The sequence below is a fragment of the Panthera onca genome, chromosome D1 (genome assembly GCF_046562875.1).
Source record: "Panthera onca isolate mPanOnc1 chromosome D1, mPanOnc1 haplotype 2, whole genome shotgun sequence".
Classification (NCBI taxonomy): Eukaryota; Metazoa; Chordata; class Mammalia; order Carnivora; family Felidae; genus Panthera; species Panthera onca.
Window position 1 is genome coordinate 53,473,560 of NC_138348.1, and position 20,689 is coordinate 53,494,248.

General features: G+C 40.9%; 2 protein-coding genes across 3 annotated transcripts; one reads left to right on the forward strand and one right to left on the reverse strand.

Moving 5' to 3' along the window:
• Positions 1 to 9,085: 9,085 nt before the first annotated feature.
• On the forward strand, positions 9,086 to 10,175 carry LOC132662412 (olfactory receptor 51I2-like). Its single transcript, XM_060607884.2, has one exon. The coding sequence runs from the start codon at positions 9,231 to 9,233 to the stop codon at positions 10,173 to 10,175; it is 945 nt and encodes a 314-aa protein (XP_060463867.1). The 5' UTR covers positions 9,086 to 9,230.
• Positions 10,176 to 17,564: 7,389 nt separating this feature from the next.
• LOC132674853 (olfactory receptor 51I2) lies at positions 17,565 to 19,824 on the reverse strand. 2 transcript variants are annotated; one of them, XM_078433964.2, is made up of 2 exons: positions 18,908 to 19,824; positions 17,565 to 17,574 (listed from the first exon to the last, which is right to left on the reverse strand). In XM_078433964.2, exons 1-2 carry the CDS (start codon positions 19,822 to 19,824, stop codon positions 17,565 to 17,567), a joined length of 927 nt encoding a protein of 308 aa, XP_078290090.1. The 2 variants fall into 2 exon arrangements, with proteins under 2 accessions (XP_078290090.1, XP_060483345.3); XM_060627362.3 differs by lacking the exon at positions 17,565 to 17,574 and having other exon boundaries at positions 18,886 to 19,824.
• Positions 19,825 to 20,689: the final 865 nt, after the last annotated feature.

Consider the following 20,689-nt stretch of genomic DNA (forward strand, 5'->3'; position numbering starts at 1 on the left):
TGCTACAGACATCAGGGGACTAAGAAATAGCCATGAGGAGCTAAAAAAATGCTATAGATGAGGTGCAAAATAAAATGAAGGAAGCCATAGCATGGTTTGAAGAGGCAGAGGAGAGAATAGGTGAATTAGAAGGTAAAATTATGGGAAAAAAAAGGAAGCTGAGAAAAAGAGGGATAAAAAAATCCAGGAGTATGAGGGGAGAAATAGAGAACTAAGTGATGCAATCAAATGGAACAATATCTGTATCATAGGAAACCAGAATAAGAGAGAGAGAAAAGGAGCTGAAGGTGTACTTGAACAAATCATACCTGAGAACTTCCCCAATCTGGGGAAGGGGAAAGGCATTGAAATCCAAGAGGCACAGAGAACTCCTTTCAGACATAACTTGAATCGATCTTCTGCACGACGTATCATAGTGAAACTGGCAAAATACAAGGATAAAGAGAAAATTCTGAAAGCCCCTAGGGATAAACAAGCTCTAACTTACAAAGGTAGACACATAAGAATAGTAGCAGACCTATCTACTGAAACTTGGCAGGCCAGAAAGGAATGGCAGGAAATCTTCAATGTGATGAACAGAAAAAAATATGCAGCCGAGAATCCTTTATCCAGCAAGTCTGTCATTTAGAATAGAAGGAGAGATAAAGGTCTTCCTAAACAAACAAAAACTGAAGGAATTTGTCACCACTAAACCAGCCCTACAAGAGATCCTAAGGGGGATCCTGTGAGACAAAGTACCAGAGACATCGCTACAAGCATGAAACCTACAGACATCACAATGACTCTAAACCCGCATCTTTCTATAATAACACTGAATGTAAATGGACTAAATGCTCCAACCAAAAGATATAGGGTATCAGAATGGATTAAAAAACACAAGACCCATTTATTTGCTGTCTACAAGAGACTCATTTTAGACCTGAGGACACCTTCAGATTGAAACTGAGGGGATGGAGGACTATCTACCATGCTACTGGAAGTCAAAAGAAAGCTGGAGTAGCTGTACTTATATCAGACAAACTAGACTTTAAATTAAAGGCTGTAACAAGAAATGAAGAAGGGCATTATATAATAATTACAGGGTTTATCCATCAGGAAGAGCTAACAGTTATAAATGTCTATGCACCGAACACAGAAGCCCCTAAATACATAAAACAACCACAAACATAAGCAACCTTATTGATAAAAATGTGGTAATTGCAGGGGATTTTAATACCCCACTAACAACAATTGATAGATCATCTAGACACATGGTCAATAAAGAAACAAGGGCCCTGAATGATACATTGGATCAGATGGACTTGACAGATCTATTTAGAACTCTGCATCCCAAAGCAACAGAATATACTTTCTTCTCGAGTGCACATGGCACATTCTCCAGGATAGATCACATACTGGGTCACAAAACAGCCCTTAATAAGTATAAAAGAATTGAGATCGTACCATGCACACTTTCAGACCACAATGCTATGAAACTTGAAATCAACCACAGGAAAAAGTCTGGAAAACCTCCAAAAGCATGGGTTAAAGAACACCCTACTAAAAAATGAATGGGTCAATCAGGCAATTAGAGAAGAAATTAAAAAATATATGGAAACAAATGAAAATGAAAATACAACAATCCAAACGCTTTGGTATGCAGCGAAGACAGTCCTGAGAGGAAAACACATTGCATTGCCGGCCTATCTCAAGAAACAAGAAAAATCCCAAATATAAAATCTAAAAGCACACTTAAAGAAACTAGAAGCAGAATAGCAAAGACACCCTAAACCCAGTAGAAGAAGAGAAATAATAAAGGTCAGAGCAGAAATTAACAATATAGAATCTAAAAAAAAAACTATAGAGCAGATCAGTGAAACCAAGAGTTGGTTTTTTGAAAAAGTACACAAAATTGGTAAACCTCTAGCCAGGCTTCTGAAAAAAAAAGGGAGATGACCCAAATAGATAAAATCATGAATGAAAATGGAATTATTACAACCAATCCCTCAGAAATACAAGCAATTATCAGCGAATACCCTGAAACATTATATGCCAACAAATTGGACAACCTGGAAGAAATGGGACAAATTCCTAAGCACCCACACACTTCCAAAACTCAAACAGGAAGAAACAGAAAACTTGAACAGACCCATAACCAGTGAAAACATTGAATCAGTTATCAAAACCTCCCAACAAATAAGAGTCCTGGACCAGATGGCTTCCCTGGGGAATTCTACCAGACATTTAAAGCAGAGATAATACCTATCCTTCTGAAGCTGCTCCAAAAAATAGAAAGGGAAGGAAAACTTCCAGTCTCATTCTATGAAGCCAGCATTACTTAGATTCCTAAACCAGACAGACCCAGTAAAAAAAGAGAACTACAGGCCAATATCCCTGATGAACATGGATGCAAAAATTCTCAACAAGATACTAGCAAATTGAATTCAACAGCATATAGAAAGAAATACTCACCATGATCAAGTGGGGTTCATTCCTGGACTGCAGGGCTGGTTCAACCTTCGCAAATCAATCAATGTGATACATCACATTAATAAAAGATAAGAACCATATGATCCTGTCAATCGATGCAGAAAAAGCATTTGACAAAATTCAGCATCCTTTCTTAATAAAAACCCTCAAGAAAATTGGGAAATAAGGAACATACTTAAACACCATAGAAGCCATTTATGAAAAGCCCACAGCTAATATCATCCTCATTTGGGAAACACTGAAAGCTTTCCCCCTGAGATCAGGAACACAACAGGGATGTCCACTCTCACTACTGTTGTTTAACATAGTGTTGGAAGTTCTAGCATCAGCAATCAGACAACAAAAGGAAATGAAAAGCATCAAAATTGGCAAAGATGAAGTCAAGCTTTCACTTTTTGCAGATGACATGATACTATACATGGAAAACCTGACAGACTCCACCAAAAGTCTACTAGAACTGATACATGAATTCAGCAAAGTCACAGGATACAAAAATAATGTACAGAAATCAGTTGCATTCTTATACACTAATAATGAAGCAACAGAAAGACACATAAAGAAACTGATCCCACTCACAATTGCACCAAGAATCATAAAATACCTAGGAATCAACCTAACCAAAGATGTAAAAGATCTGCATGCTGAAAACTATACAAAGCTTATGAAGGAAATTGAAGAAGATACAAAAAAATGGAAAAACATTCCATGCTCATGGGTTGGAAGAATAAATATTGTTAAAATGTCAATACTACCCAAAGCAATCTACACATTCAATGCAATCCCAATCAAAATTGCACCACCATTCTTCTTGAAGGTAGAGCAAGCAATCCTAAGATTTGTATGGAACCACAAAAGACCCAAAGAGCCAAAGTAAATTGAAGAAGAAGACCAAAACGGGAGGTATCACAATCCCAGACTTTAGCCTCTACTACAAAGCTGTAATCATCAAGACAGCATGGTATTGGCACAAAAATAGATGGAACCGATGGAACAGAATAGAGACTCCAGAACTGGACCCACGAACGTATGGCCAACTCATCTTTGACAAAGCAGGAAAGAATATCCAATGGAAAAAAGATAGTCTCTTTAACAAATGGTGCTGGGAGAACTGGATAGAAGCATGCAGAAGAATGAAACTAGACCACTTTCTTACACCATTCACAAAAATAAACTCAAAATGGATAAAGGACCTGAATGTGAGGCAGGAAACCATCAAAACCCTAGAGGAGAAAGCAGGAAAAGACCTCTCTGACCTCAGCCGCAGCAATTTCTTACTTGACACATCCTCAAAGGTAAGGGAATTAAAAGCAAAAATGAACTATTGGGACTTCATGAAGATAAAAAGCTTCTGCACAGCAAAGGAAACAATCAAGAAAACTAAAAGGCAACCGAGAGAATGGGAAAAGATATTTGCAAATGACATATCAGACAAAGGGCCAGTATCCAAAATCTACAAAGAATTCACCAAACTCCACACCCAAAAAACAAATAACCCAGGGAAGAAATGGGCAGAAAACATGAATAGACACTTCTCTAAAGAAGACATCCGGATGGCCAACAGGCACATGAAAAGATGCTCAATGTCACTCCTCATCAGGGAAATACAAATCAAAACCACACTGAGATAACACCTCACGCCAGTCACAGTGGCTAAATGAACAAATCAGGAGACTATGGATGCTGGAGAGGATGTGGAGAAACAGGAACCCTCTTGCACTCTTGATGGGAATGCACACTGGTGCAGCCACTCTGGAAAACAGTGTGGAGTTCCCTGAAAAAATTAAAAGTAAATCTACCCTATGACCCAGCAATAGCACTGCTAGGAATTTACCCAAGGAATACAGGAGTGCTGATGCATAGGGGCACTTGGACCCCAATGTTTATAGCAGCACTCTCAACAATAGCCAAATTATGGAAGGAGACTAAATTTCCATCAACTGATGAATGGATAAATAAATTGTGGTTATCCACAATTTACACAATATCCACAATATACACAATGGAATACTACCTAGAAATGAGAAAGAATGAAATATGGCCTTTTGTAGCAATGTGGATGGAACTGGAGAGTGTTATGCTAAGTGAAATAAATTATACAGAAAAAGACAGATACCATATGTTTTCACTCTTATGTGGATCCTGAAAAACTTAACAGAAGACCCTGGGGGAGGGGGAGAAAAAAAAAGGTTAGAGAGGGAGGGAGCCAAACCATAAGAGACTCTTAAAAACTGAGAATAAACTGAGGGTTGATGGGGGTGGGCAGGAGGGGAGGGTGGGTGAGGGGCATTGAGGAGGGCACCTGTTGAGATGAGCACTGGGTGTTGTATGGAAACCAATTTGACAATAAATTTCATATTAAAAAAAAGAAATAGACATTTAGGGGGCTCCTGGACTCCAAAATTTTAAACCTTGGAGTAAGGGAAAATTAGAAATACACTAGCCTGGGGCACCTGGATAGCTCAGTCGGTTAAATGTCTGACTCTTGGCTTTGGGTCAGGTCATGATCTCACACTTCATGAGATCCAGCCCACGTTGGGCTATGTGCTGGCAGTGCAGAGCCTGCATGGGATTCTCTCTCTTGCTTTCTCTCTGCCCCTCCCCTGCTTTCTCCCTCTCTCTCTCTCTCAAAATAATAAATAAAATTTAAAAAAAGAAGTAGACATTTAATCTCATTTTCTGGATCTCCATTGGAGCCATGAATGGTTTTATATATACAAATGCCTATACATTTATTTATTATTTAAAATATATTTATGCATTTTAATATATAGTATTAATATAATGCTTTATTTAAAATATAGTGTATGATATATATATTTAGTGCTTTACTTCCCCATTGCTGTAACTCTGTAGGTGTAGTCTGCCTACTGAGAAATCCAGTACTGATTTTAGTCATAATAAAATGCATTCATCATGTTTTCTCTGAGGATTAAATAAGCTAATCTATATCAAGCAACTTATCATGGTCCCAGACACTTGGTAAAAGGTCAAAACATACCAGTTATTCTTTTCTCCCTCTCCTAACCCTGGTAATAAGAGACAGCATGGGCAGTGGGGATAGAATTGGAGTCTGGATCAGGACAATTCTGTTCACGTCCTGTCTCTATGCCAATTTCTCTGTCAGGAAGTCTCTTCCTCCTTAGAGGCTCAATTTCTTCATTACAGAAGTTTGGGTGCGATATGAGATGACCAAAAGACTCTCCTTAGTGTCCTGGGAATCTGCCTGTCCTCACAGCCCCCAGGGCCCCCAGAGCCCACTGATTATCAAATTCTTTCAAATTTTTCTATTCAAATTCTTTCCTGGCAGATGAAAACTTGATAAATCATTACAGTAATTCTTGTGTCAGAAGCACTTAGCATGTGATATTAAGTTTCATAGTCAAATAGATTTATAAGAATCTGTACTGTAATTTTACAAATGAGGAATTAGGAACTTGAGCCAATTAAATGTTTTTAAGGATGTTTAAGAAGTTGGTTTTGAATCTAGAGCTGGATGTTGGGTGACAAACTGCCCCAGTTCACAGGACTGAGGGGCTTCCCTCCGTGCAGGATTTTCTGTGCTAAAACCAGTATAGTTCCAGGCAAACCAGGATGGTCACTCTATTTTCTGACTATAAGAAGGCTCTATGTCCAATGTGGGGCTTGAACTCACAACCCTGAGATTCAGAGTCACAAGCTCTACCCACTGAAGCAGCCGGGAACCCCTCTATTTGCTGACTGTAAATTATTAGGCTTTTAGTGGTTATGCTATTTTGTTTTTTGAAATCTATTTATGTTGTAGGATACTTAGTGCAAAAAGCTCTAATTTGGGAATTGGTGAGAGTCAGAGGGTCTGGGGTTGAATCCAACTCTTTGTTGGCTTCCTGAATGGTTCCTTCTGGGCTTCACTTCTTCTTCTATAAAATAAAGAGCAACACAGTTAGAATTCTTAATTTCTTTGAAGCCTCTAAAGAAGAGAGATTCCAGAGCACAGGGGAGCCAACCACTTAAGATTTTGTGCAGTGCCTGCTGCCCCAGCCCCCTTGAGCCCCAGGGCTAACTGGGCCCAGGGGGCTCTTAAGAGACAGCTTTATAGAGATCAAGGCGGGGAGGTTGTGTGCCCAGTATGCACTCTGGTAAATACTTCACCCACCACTCTCCTCCCTTCCAGCACAGCTGCCCTAGGGAGGTAAGTCGGGACTTCAACTCTTCCCACTCAAAGGTCTGTAAGAACCTCATTATGAGCTTCGAAATCCTAAGGCAATCAGGGTACAAATAGTTGAAGAAGACAGAGAGGCTGTCTGTGATCTAAATTTAGAGATTTTGCCTACATTCCTCTACCCCTAACCCACACTTCCCATCTGCAGCCCTTGATGCCTGAAATCCCAGTGTCCTGGCCTCATTCTTACAGATTTACTCTACACCTCCAAGCACGTATAGACCCAGCCAGGTGGCCTCCGAAGCTTTTTATTTAGTGCAGACGTTACAATGTAATTAACTCACACTCCAGTATTCTCACTGGGTGGTGGATAAAGGCTGAGACAAAGATTTTTTTGGGATCTTGAAAGTGGGCAGACAGTGTGGAAAGAGGACCAGGGGACCCCACCCCCTGAATAACCTTTTTTATTCCTGCTCTGTGGTTGCCATTTATTCAGTGCATAACTTGCACCAGCGTCCTGAATATGAATTTTAAATGTTTTACTCTGTCATTTTTTTTCTATACTATAGATATAAAAATAAGGTGTGAAGACATAAACTAAATGCACAGCTGCCATATGGCAAAGCTGAGATAAAAACTTAGTTGTTAGATGTCAGGTGAGTTATTTAGTTTATCAAATTCCTTTTACACTTGAGAATGTATAGCTTCTTCCTCACATAATGTATTTATCTACTTAATCGATACTTACTGATTAGAACTAGAATTGGTCATCTTTGAGTCCTAGTCCAGGGCTCTATGCCAGTGACTCAGCTAGGCACTGAGAATAAGATGAGAAGTAAACCAGACAATTATGGGAACTTACAATTTATAGGCGGAGAAAGATACTAATCCAATATCCAAACAGGTATATAATAATTTTATGATTCTAAAGTGTGATGAGTCATGAAGAAAAATATGTATGGGATTGTGTAACAGTGGCACACAACCATGAACAGAGAAGTAGTGAGTGATTTGAATAACTGGAAGGTAACACCTTCCCAGGTAGTGCTGATGATGCTTCAAAGTAAGGATGCATGAATTCTTATTTCTAAAGGTAAAGGAACCCATTGGAAGATTTTCAGTGGGAGCGTAACGCCATTTTACTTATAAAGAAATAATTTGGTTCTGCTGTGGAGAATGGATGGGAGAGGGGCATGACACGAAGCTGGGTAATCATTAAGGAAGGTTCTACAGACACCCTGGTTGCAGATGCTGAGGGAGATGGATGGATGACAGTTGGAAGTGCGATGAAGGAGAGAAGCCAGTGTTATAGTCTGGAAAGATGGTAATAGGTTAATTAGATCTTGGTACGGGAAAGGGTGAGAGATGCCTCCTAGGTTTTTCTGGCTTGGGTGCATTGGTAGATGGAGATGAGCTTTCATGAGATGATAAATATTGGAGAGGATCAAATACGGTGATTAACAACAAGTTCAACTTTGGATGTTATGTTTGAAATGCAGATAAGCTCTTACAATTGATGGTCCAACAGGGAATTGAATGCTTGTGTCTATAACTAGAAGAGAAATCTGAGCTACATAAATTTGGGATCACTGATGTACAGAGAAGAGACAAAGAAGCACATTATAAATAGAAAATAATTTTGAAAATTTTAATTATGAATGAGAAAAAAGAAGTGAATGGTAATAGAAGATTATTGTTTGTTTATTTCTCATGACAGTAGATCATGAAATTGTTCCTCAACAAAGAAGTTGGTGTAAGGTAGGACATAGCTGAAGCTTATGGGAGTGATCTAAGCCCCTGATTTTCACACCTGGCTGCCTATCACATTTACCTGGGAAATAAAAAAAATATTTTTGAGACCCACTGACAGAGATTCTGATTTAATTGATAAGAGTGTGACCCAGACAAAGGAGCTTTTTAAACCTCCTCAAATGAATCTAACATGCAGTACAGTTTGAGAATGCTTCATCTAAACAGAGAAGAAAAAATGTGAACATGCAGGAGAGAACAATCTAAAGCAGGCAGCTGTGGAGGAATCAGAGATTCTGGACCCTTGACAAATAAGTGAGGGGCTCAAGCAACAAAGAGAGGATGAGGAAGGAGCTGGAGTGATGGCTGAGTGCAGGTAAGAGAGGAGAAATGGTGCAGAGCATAGATGGAGATGTCATCCCGTTCACAAGAATGAATGAATCAGTAAGCCAGGAGGGTTAAGGAAGACCTTCCGTACCTCACTTCTTGAAGAAGGTGGTAGCTAAGAACTGGTAGGAATAAAGGGTAAAATCACTTTCCACTAATGGAGAAAGATTTGATTCTTTCTGTAAAGAACACACAGAGACAACAAGAATAAGGGATAATATCTGACCCTCAAAAAAGAGTCAAAGGGTATCTGTGGAGACGGATTTGGAGCCCATGACCCATCTGTGGATATGGTAAGACTATAGAAGTTCCGAAATATAACTAACAGCCTCTTACCTGTTCCTTCCTGACCCTTTCATGATCTAACTGTCATGGACTCTAAGTATCATTGCCCCTTCCATCCTGAGGACAGTGAGCACTCCTGATCTTCCACTTTCTGACCTCACTTTGCTCTGGTTCTCTTTCCAAAAGCCACTCAGGGATCCTCATGGGAAGTTTTGGGACTAATACCTCTAGCACCACCAGCTTCACACTAACAGGCTTCCCAGAGATGGAGGGCCTACAGCACTGGTTAGCGGCCCTCCTCTTGCTGCTTTATGCTATCTCCATCCTGGGTAATATCCTAATTCTCTTCATCATAAAGGAGGAGCAGAACTTGCACCAACCTATGTACTACTTCCTGTCTCTGTTGTCTGTCAATGACCTGGGCGTGTCCTTTTCTACATTGCCCACCGTACTGGCTGCCTTGTGCTTTCATGCCCCGGAGACTGCCTTCGATGCCTGCTTGACCCAGATGTTCTTCATCCACCTTTTCTCCTGGACAGAATCTGGGATCCTGCTGGCCATGAGTTTTGATCGCTATGTGGCCATCTGTAACCCTTTGCGTTATTCTTCGGTGCTCACTGATATCCGTGTGGCTCACATGGGCATATCCATCATCATCCGCAGCTTCTGCATGGTCTTTCCATTGCCATTCCTTCTGAAGAGGCTGCCTTTCTGTAAGGCCAATGTGTTAACCCATTCCTACTGTTTGCACCCAGACCTGATCCGCCTGCCCTGTGGAGATACCACCATCAATAGCATGTATGGCTTGTTCATTGTTATCTCTGCCTTTGGTGTAGACTCAGTGCTCATCCTCCTCTCCTATGTGCTCATACTGCACTCTGTACTGGCCATTGCCTCCCAGGAGGAGAGGCTTAAGACACTCAATACATGTGTGTCACACATCTGTGCTGTGTTCATCTTCTATGTACCCATGGTTAGTGTGTCCATGGTTCATCGATTTGGGAAGCATGCCCCTGAGTATGTGCACAAGTTAATGTCCCTGGTATATCTCTTTGTGCCTCCAATGCTAAACCCAATTATCTATTCCATTAAGACTAAAGAAATTCGTAAGAGGCTACACAAAATGTTTTTTAAGCCTAAGCTTTGATCAGGGAGAGATCTTCTGGGAACCTAAGTACCCTAGGAGTTTGTTGTTCTTGCTGATTTTGGCCCTGGAGCGTTTCAATCTCATCCTGTAAATGTACCTCTGCTCGGTATCTGCTATTAGTTGTATGGGACAGCCTGGGTATAACCCATTAACTCAATACATCGGACTGCCTTACGCTGTAATTAACTATGTCACAAGTTGCCACAGATGACTTCTCTCAGATCTAACAAGGAAGAGGGTCTTCAATTAGACTCTTTTATTTGTCCCAATGAACTAGTTACATCTATGCTTTCAAGTAAATCTCAAAACAGACAAACACCTATGTAAACCATGCTATAACTGAAGATTGTTACTTGAGATCAAAGGTATCACCTAATACATTTTAAAGGAATAATACTTTGAGTATCTTTAAACTTTAAAAATTAAAGACACACAATAGCTGTGACCAACTTTTGACTTTTGAAATAAATAAGACTATTTATGAGTCTTATAAAATGGAACCTATATGCTTGACATTCTGACTATGCAATACAAATGTTTACACCTGAACTTTACAAGTTAAAACAAGGAGAAAAAATTTGTGGAAAAAATCATATATTTCTATTCCTTGGACTTGACTTGGGGGATGACTAACTTTCTTCTAGAGAGCTAGTTAGCACTCTAAATGGAAGGTGAACAGATACCAGTGATTGATGGTGGGGTGAGTCTGCTTCAGAGGCAACAGCAGATGGGCCCACAATTTGCTGGAATATGGACGTTCATGGCTTTAGGGAGCACCCAAGCCCAGAGACTTCAGCACATGCTAGAGTAGAGCTGTAGAGTAAAGTAGAGAAGCTGAAGAATATCAGGACATTCAGAGAGCATAATCCCTGTAGAGTAACAGCCAGGAGGAGAGAGTAATCATCCGAAAATTCATGCAAAACACATAGAGCACAACCCACATAAGGCACATGAACACTTGACAGAAGTAAACACAAGCATGGCAGCTTTCACTGGACAGAGGGCAGGCTATGGCATATGTCAGCTCTGTTGGATGACTGGAGGAGGCAGACACTGAGGCAGAAACTTAACACTTTTTAAAGAAACATCCTTTTCCATGTTTGTTTTCTCAAATCATCATCAAATAACTTTTAAAAAATAAAGCCATAAGGACTGAGTGACATGATATTGCCCTAAACATAGCAACAATATATATCTGAATCTTCTCTGAACACCACCTGAATGCAAAATTCACCATCCATTACAAAAAATGAAACAGAATAAAAATATAGAGATAACATCCTCGACAGTATTAGATGACAGAGAAATGGCAAGTACCCTCGAACAAGATAGTTATAGCCAAAGCACAAAGTTAGAAAGTATTTGGTAGGGAGCAGTGGAGTGAAGGGTAATAACCAAACTTATTCCAACAAGAAATGCCCCCCCCATCACAAACATTCACCCCCAACAGGAGAGGATGGTAACCTAAACAGAAATCTGGGCAGGTGACCTTGAGATTGACTGGTGAAACTGGGAACAAGCCTTACAAGGTCCAAGTCCTCATGCACCTGAGAGGATCAAGCAATGCTGTGGTGCTCCTAAGCATTTGAGAATCTCAGAAATGTTCAACAAATAAGCTTTTCCAGGAGGTTTTAACCTCAGCCTGAAAGAAACCAGAGATAAACAGATAAAGATCACTGAGTAAGGAAGACTGTACTGATGACAGGTGCAGGCTATAGAGGAAGCAGGTGCAAGATAGCGCCACAGTACAGAATAAAATTCTCAACTGCGTGTACCCCTTGCAAGGAAGGTTTGGAGAGCTCTAGGGTTGGAACAGAGGGAGGGAGCTAGACATCTTCTGGAAACACACAAGTGTGTCTGAGACACACAAGTGGCCTCAAAAATAGGTGTTCCTTTGCACTGTTTGCACAATAGACGGCGCCCGAGAGCCACAAAGCTGGAAAAGCTACCAGCCATCCCCTCCCAGTCCAGAGAATCCCCCTCCCAGTCACCTGGAAAACCATCCTTCTCTATGTATGGGTCCAAAAATCGGATATAAACTAACTCTCCACACAGATATGAGCGAAAAAGAAAGGAAGGAGAAAGATTAACCCACGGCCCTTAAAGTCATGCTTACAATTACAATGGGAATCTTTCCTCTTCTTTTAAAACTATTTTTATATCCTAATGCTTTGGTATCTATAACTGAATATCAGAAACCATATGGCTGACTTCAGTATTCCATAGGTTCTCCAACCACAGAATTGAAAAGTCACAGAATAAGGGGCAGAGTGAGTGCTAGGTGTAACACAAAGTATTTCTGTAATCATTTTGTTCAGTGATGCCTTATTTATTCCTTTAGCAAACACGCATGGAATGACTAACCTGTGCTGAGCACTGGGGCGGGGGCAGTGATAAGCACTGCTTCCTGATAACAAAGAGCATGTGGCACTGGGAATGTTTTCTTGTGTGTGTCTCACCAGTTGAATATAAATGTGCTGGGCTAAGCTCTGAATAAGTAAGGGATCACTGCACAAAAAAAGTGAGAAATCCCTTTCATTGTTCTAGAACTGTTCACCTGCCAATCCTTAGTTGGACAAGGACCAGTGGGGTGTACACACACACGCGCACACACACACACACACACGCACACACACAGTAAATATGACCTATGCATACTGATTGTGAATTAAAGAAAAATATACTGAGGAGGCAGAAAATTAAAAGTTCTTAATTCATTAATACAGAAAAAAATCCTTTACATTTATTCATGTATATATGTATGTGTTTTACTTCTGCCTAAAGAATATTGATCAAGTTACTAATTAACAGTATGTTAAAAGAAAAGTTTTCTTTTGGACATAAATTGCATGTGTTCAAACTGGTAAGGTTAGTATTTAATCTGATATCTAAATAAATGATACATTTATAAACCTGTTTATAATATTTCGTGTGGCTTGAAGGCTAACACAGTTAAGAAAGTGTATTGAAAATAAACCAGGATTGATTTAAAACTCATGTACAATTAATTGTCCAATTTATACCTAAGATGTGTCTTTTAAATTTCTTTCTCCCTAATAACTGTAAACTTGTTTTTCTACATTATTTGTAAAAATGTTCTTGCACATATTTGGATGCTAAATGTTGGATGGTAATAGAATGTAATCATTAATCTCCATCCTTGCTGAATAAATGAAATGAGAGCTATTTCCATTCCAGTGTTTGTAACCCAGGCGTATAAAGTTTTGGATATATGTTTCGCAGGAATTTTTTTGAGTTTCAGATTTATTTTACTTGCTTCTACATTTCATGTAAGATTTGTTTATGAAATTGCTGACTCCAGAATTTTGTGTTAAAATCCACCGTAGATTTAGTTTATACAATGTCATGTCAAATGTCCAATACAGAAAAGCCACTTAACACTCTGTCTCTTCTAAGCTGTTTAATATTCACAGAGGATTTTGTCTCAGTCAGGGACAATGTGCTTGACCACCAAAACTAGTATTTAAAGTTGACTCGGAGCCACTGTTGCTTACAGACTGTCTTCTGTGGTAAGAATACAGACAGCCATTCAGGAAGCTTCTTACTCCCAGGTTGTAATATGGGATATTTGCCCTAAAAAATAGCCTTGTGGTTCCCAGGCTTCATGCTGCTCTGCACAGTTCTCATAAACATTAACTACAGTCTCACGTTCTCTGTCACACTGCAGCCGTTCCCAACGTGGCCTAGCTATGCAAGGGGATATTTAAAAGGAATAGTTAGTAAACACATCTTGCGAGACTTTTTCATAACCCTACCATCTCCCTTCAGGCGGTTTTCTCTCGCAGACCCTAATGACTAAATTTCATAATCACGGAGCCCTTAAAACGAATATGGTGCCTCCCATGTTGTAAGTCACAATAAATACTTTTGGAGGAATAAAGGAATGAGCTGTGTTTCTTTTAAGCAAACCAGAAGTAAAGATTGTAATAAAAATAGTGTGTCACCAGAATTATATCCACTCCACTAAAAAAAAGTGCTTTTTTTAGACTCAGGATTGAATAAAGGATAGTGACTAATATCCGTGCTAGGAAAAATGGAGATTGAGAAAAAAAAATTTTTATTAACACCATTACTGGCCGTAAATGTTGTAAGATCAAGATTGTCCAATAACCAGCTCTGTCTGTTGCATTTCTATTAATTGAGATCTGTTTATAATCTAAATTTTTAATAAAGCTTGCCACACATCCATGCTTTGGATGAGTGAAGCATGACTCCAGAAATGTATCATAAGTTTTGGCTGGGGGCTATACTTTATTTGTGAAGAATGTTGGGGGCTTATGCAAAGTTCAACGAAATAGCCAATGTTTAGGTGGTGTCAGCTGACTCCTGAGTGACACATGTACAAAACAGACTAAATCAAATAATCATTTAACAGATAAAGTATCTCCTCTATTTATTTTCTTACATACATTTGATAAAGAAGTTTTCCACGGGTAATAGAAGAAAAGAAAAAGGAATAAAAACACTTCATATGAGAAATATGAATACAAACCACATACACCTACACCTAATCTGACAAATCCATTGAACAAGCTGTTGGACTCTGACTTTGGCTTGAAAGATCCTCTAGAGGTTCCCAAGTATTATTTGAAACTGACCCCCATATTCTGAGGACAGGAAGAACCCGGAGAAAGATGCAGGCCGCCCCAGATCTGTAGGTGGCAGATTTAACAAGGAAACTTACATACTAGGTTTGTCCTGGATGACCCAAGGCCAGTACATCTTCACACCTGCTGCCAGAATCTTAAAAGTTTATATAGAGGGGGTCGCCTGGGTGGCTCAGTCAGTTAAGCGTCTGACTTCAGCTCAGGTCCTGATTTCGCAGTTCGTGGGTTCAAACCCTGTGTTGGGCTCTGTGCTGACAGCTCACAGCCTGGAACCTGCTTTGGATTTTGTGGATTCTGTGTCTCCCTCTCTCTCTGCCCCTCCTTCACTTGTGCTCTCTCTGTCTCTGTCTCTCTTTCTCTCAAAACGAAATAAACATTAAGAAAAAAAAAATTTAAGTTTCTATGGAGGTTTTACCTGGGCTCAGTCATGTATATTTTATAGAAGGTTTCAGCAAGACATGACTATCTCAAGGTCATTTCCTTGGGGCTGCGTTAGGGAGAGGGAAGACAAACTCTATGCACATTCCAAGGATAGGGTCAGGGGTGAGGAGCCCCCACGGCTGAGGTCCAGCTCTTGGGTCAACCAGCAGTCATGACTTCTCCATGACCTTCCCAACAGACATTCGTGTTCAGGTGCTGCTTGATGAGAGGTCCTCCTCTTCCCCTGCATGGGGTAATTGCTCAGCAGGGACCCAATTACTTGTTTGAAGTTGGGAAGATAGTAATTCACAAAGTGACTGCTGACTTCATGAGCTCTTCGTTGTTTCTATGAACCTTGAGCCCTCTTCAGGGCACACACCCCACTGAGCTGTCTGGAGGGCATTCCTGTGCTCAGTGCACAGCCACCAACACATGGATCCCCTCTTTCCTGAACATGAAACAGAGCGGTGCAGGGTCCTGAGTCCACCCTGCATCAGCACGGTGGGAAAATATGTGCAGCTGACAAAAGAGGGTCGGATATTCTCCTGACGAGGCAATGCCCTTGCTGGGGAGAACTGTAACCCAGAAGAAAGATCGTCTGTACCCCTGATTCTGGGGAAGAGCGCTACTCATCCTGCTGAATCACAACAGCAGCAGCAAAGCTGTCCCATCCTAGCAGAACTGATCAAGTGTGGAGATAGCTTCCTGGAGGTGGGGTGAACCTCAGTGGGACTGAAAAAGTGGGGCTGATGGTCAGCCATGCCCAGGGGCCTGGTCATAGCCCTCTGCTACCCTGCTGTCATTTATGAAGGTTCTCCCACTTCCTTGGCTCACACAGAAATTAATTGCATGGAAGGCCACACAACGTGGATGTGTGTTTTCTCAATTCTGCATCACATTCTAGTTGTATTGATTTTACTGTGAGTCTTACTATGAGGCAAGGGGGTCAGGAACCCTACCCTACTGTAAGTCTTGTTCTAGTTCCATCTCTTTATTGACCCACCCAATGCAGGCCCTGGAGGATGAACTATGCACCCCTGACAGGCAATGCAAAAGCATGGCCTTTATTACTCAGACATTTTCCCCCACAAACCTCAGTATTGTTCCCCTGCAAACTTAGCTGAGCCAAGTTCAGTATGTAGTTTTCTTAGGTAACCTAATTTTCTTTTTTCTTTTTCTTTTTTTTTAAATTCACACTTGTTTTCTTTTTCCATGTTTATTCATTTTTGAGAAAGATAGAGACAGAGTGTGAATGGGGGAGGAGCAGAAAGAGAGGGAGACACAGAATCGAAGCAGGCTCCAGGCTTCAAGCTGCCAGCACAGAGCCCGAGGCGGGGCTGAAATCCATGGACTGTGAGGTCACGACACCTGAGCCGAAGTCAGACGCTTAACCTACTGAGCCATCCAGGCACCCTGTGACCTAATTTTCTAAGGCAGAACTAAGGGACATATAATAAAAGAAGTGTAAAATATTCTTTTCTCTTTTTAGTTGGCCAAATCCAGGTATTTTCCCATGTCATAGGGAAAAAGGTTGAGTTCAAAGAAAGCTTCTTAAATAAAGAAAGACAAGAGAAAGTTTCCATTTTAGCAAAAAACAGGGCTTAATCTCCACCTTCTGGGGACGGAAGACCCAGTAGTGGCCCTAAGTTCTTCCGAAGTACTTCATAAGAGGAGGAGAAACATAGGAATGTTTCTTCCTTATCCCCTGTAAACAAGCCACATTGGTAACTGAAAATGAAGAAAGAAGGGAGGAAATAAAGTGGAGAGGAGCCAGCGGCACGTATAGGAGGCTCCTATTCCAGTGCTCCTTGTCCTTGCTTCTTTCTACCCTTGGCTGTCAATGTTAGGCCTGTAGTGAAAAGGTCATCTTCTTCTTCTCCCTGGGGATGGAGTCAGAGAACGTTTTCCTCATTTTCATATATAGAAGGGTCCCCAACCCTTGCCTTTGCACCTATATAATAATTTAATCTGACTCTCAAGGCATAATAAATTACTACTCTTATTATTAACTGATGCAGTGCTTCTTGTATGAATCAAAAAGGTAATTATTGGGGTGCCTGGGTGGCTCAGCTAAGCATCTGACTTTTGTTCTCAGCTCAGGTCTTGATCTCAGGGTCATGAGTTCAAGCCCTCCATGGGGTGTGGAGCCTACTTAAGAAAAATGTATATATATATTACTTAAACTGACTGAAGACCATAGTCTGATTCATTATTTCCCATTTGAACTCATGCTGAGTGATGTTACAACGGCACTGACATTATGATTCTCTTATTTCACTTATGGAACCCGGAATCCCAAATGCTTATATCGTTTCCATTCAGAAATAGTTCCCTCCCTCTGTCACCTGATACTTCACTTTCATATTCCCTTAGGGAGGGAGGGGAGGGTGGGTGATGGGTATTGAGAAGGGCACCTGTTGGGATGAGCACTGGGTGTTGTATGGAAACCAATTTGACAATAAATTTCATATTAAAAAAAAAGAAAACTCTAGATAACTTTATGCTCAGCTGTGCTGGGGTATCTGGCCCAGTTTCCCTTGTGTGTAGGTCGATCTCAATAGGGCATCTCCTTTAACTTAGTCTAGATGTAAGCCCAAACCTCATCTGAGAGTACTCTAATTCTGCCAAGGAATTTCTTATTGTATCCCACCTCCCTGGTATCAAGGAAAGATAATGCAAGAAAGCCGATCTAACAGAAGGTGCAAAATAATTATTTTCTAGTGTCTAAGTCATAAATTCTCTATTGCCTCTCCCAGGGCTTTTTAGCTAGAAATTCTAGAAAGACATGATTTTTGACATCTGTTACCACATCATTTTGTAGAAGAAAATTAAAATCCCAAGAAAGGAAGACAAAGAAAAATCATTTTATTAGTACAATGTCGAAAAGAAAAAAGGTCTATGGTTCAGATATTGAACCTCCCTGTGAGAGGATGGTTTAGTGAGCAGATGAAGGAAGCAGAGAAGAATCTGGAGTTTCTTCTAGATGTCAGCCTCTTTCAGCTTTCTGGGGTCATACATCGTATAGCAAGTTCTGACAATACATCAAATTTCACTTTGTGCTTTGAGTGTTTCGAAGCACTCATGAATGTTCAAGGTGACAGTGATGGTGAAGGGAAGGATAACTGTGGTAATGTTAATAGTGAGGCCAACTCGACAGAGGGTGGTCCTTGTTGGGGTTAGACACACAGAATGGAGATAGACAAGAACTGAGTCTCATCTGAATCACCTATCATCTATGTTATTCTGAAAAACTGACTTAATTCTCTACACCTCATGAGATTGTGATGAAGGTTAAATGAATTAAATCACATCAATTTCTTATAGAACCTGACACTTTTAGTGATGACACTCAATTTATTAGTTATTATAATATTGGTAATGGTTCTGTTATAAAAAATGATTCCTAGCTTACATCAATCTTCCTCAGGAAAATGTTATCTAATCACCAACATTCACCTCTCTATGAATGCCACTGAGGTTTGCTGATTGTACTACCATTTGTTTTGTGTTATCTCCACTTTCTGATCTTTTACTTTGCCCACACCACACACATCTATTTTATTATTTGTGATTGAAGATGATGACGGTGATGATGACAATAACACCACGGATGAAGACTTATGGCTACAGTCAACATCAGATATTAAAGGCAAGCATGAAAGTCATGTTTTCATGCGCTGAAACATACGGACAATGGTTCGGCGGATCTCCTTTGTCTTGGCGCTGTAAATGAGAGGGTTGAGCACAGGAGGTACAAAGAGGTAAACATTGGACATGAGGACATGTACATAGCGTGGGGCATGCTTCCCAAAGCGGTGCACTGTGGAGACTCCAATCATCGGTACGTAAAACACAAGTACAGCCAAGATATGTGACACGCATGTGTTGAGAACTTTCAGGCGTTCCTCTCGGGAAGCGATGGCCATGACCGAGTGCAGAATGAGCACATAGGAGAGAAAGATAAGAAACATGTCCATGCCAAAGGTGGATACAAGAACAAAGAGTCCATAGATGCTGTTGATAGTGATATCAGCACAGGCCAGCTTCATCATGTCTGGGTGAAGGCAGTAGGAGTGGGAAAGAGCATTGGATCTGCAGATAGGCAGCCTCTTGAAGAGGAAGAGAAGGGGAAAGAGGGTGATGAAGCTCCGAGCAGCCACAGCTATGCCTATTCCGGCAATGACTTCATTGGTGAGAACAGCAGCATAGCGCAAGGGATCACAAATGGCCACATAGCGGTCAAAGCTCATGGCCAGAAGAATGCCCGACTCCATCATGGAGAAGGAATGAATGAGAAACATCTGGATCAGGCAGGCATCGAAGGCAATGTTGCGGGCATTGAGGCAGAAGGTTCTGAGCACGGTGGGCAGTGTGGCCATGGACATGGCCACGTCACTGAAGGACAGCATGGACAGGAAGTAGTACATGGGTTCATGGAGGCTGGGCTCCACTCGCACGGCCTGCAGGATCACAGTGTTGCCTCCGAGGGCCACAGCATACATGACACAGAGGGGCCCTGCTAGCCAGGCGTGAGAGCTCTCCAGCCCAGGGATGCCGGTCAGGAGGAAGGAAGCAGGATGAGTGACATTGAACAGTCCCATGGTGGGGGGGAGGCCAGGGCACTTTTCAGGATTGGAACCTGGGGACTTCTGGGAGTTGCCCCTACTGGATAGCAAGAAGCCAGGGAGTAAGACACACAGGGGGTGAAGTCTACACAGTTGGAAACTGATGCCTTCCTGAAATCACTGGTTAGAGGTAAATGTAGGCAAACTTTCTTTCTTCATTTTATGATCAGCAGGCCCCAGGAAGGGCTAATATTTCCTCTATTTTATGAAGAAAATTAAGACATTGAGAATGCTTCAAAAATATTACTTAGGTACAAAGAAAATTGTCTATATTTCCATTAGTTTTAAGAGCATCACTGAATGCAAATATGTCAAGTATAATCCGTAGATTGTCATTGTAAAGACAACCAGGAATCAGAGTTACAATAACTCTTGGAAGTATTAAACATTTCCCTGAAAATGGTTAACCAGAGGTGTCTTCGACTAATCACAGCATTTCTGAGGGCTAGTTTGAATAATGATGTGCTATGTGAGAGAGGGGAATGGTCCATGGGATATGGAGAAAATTGACCACCTCTGGACACCAGCCTTTTATTGGCAGAAGTGCTCCAAAAGAACAAAACAAAAAGAACAAGAAGACGTTGTGGAAATGCACAAAGGTGTTCCTCGTTTTGGAAACATTATTACTTCTCTCTTAAATGTTCTACAGTTATGCTACCATTCAGTTTGTGGAAGGGCATTGCACCAAACACCAGGCTTTCACCCCCTTACATAGTCATATATACTTTCAAAATATCCTTTATCTCAGAGACACATTCATGTACCTTCACAACAGCCTCACCAGGATCCCATTCCTGCTCTTAGAAAGAGCACTTTGCACTTGCACTGCTGTCTCTCACAC

What these genes read in the sequence shown, in the direction of transcription:
- LOC132662412 (XM_060607884.2), top strand. Translation starts at nt 9,231, where the DNA reads ATGGGAAGTTTTGGGACTAATACCTCTAGCACCACCAGCTTCACACTA.
- LOC132674853 (XM_060627362.3), bottom strand. Translation starts at nt 19,824, where the DNA reads ATGGGACTGTTCAATGTCACTCATCCTGCTTCCTTCCTCCTGACCGGC.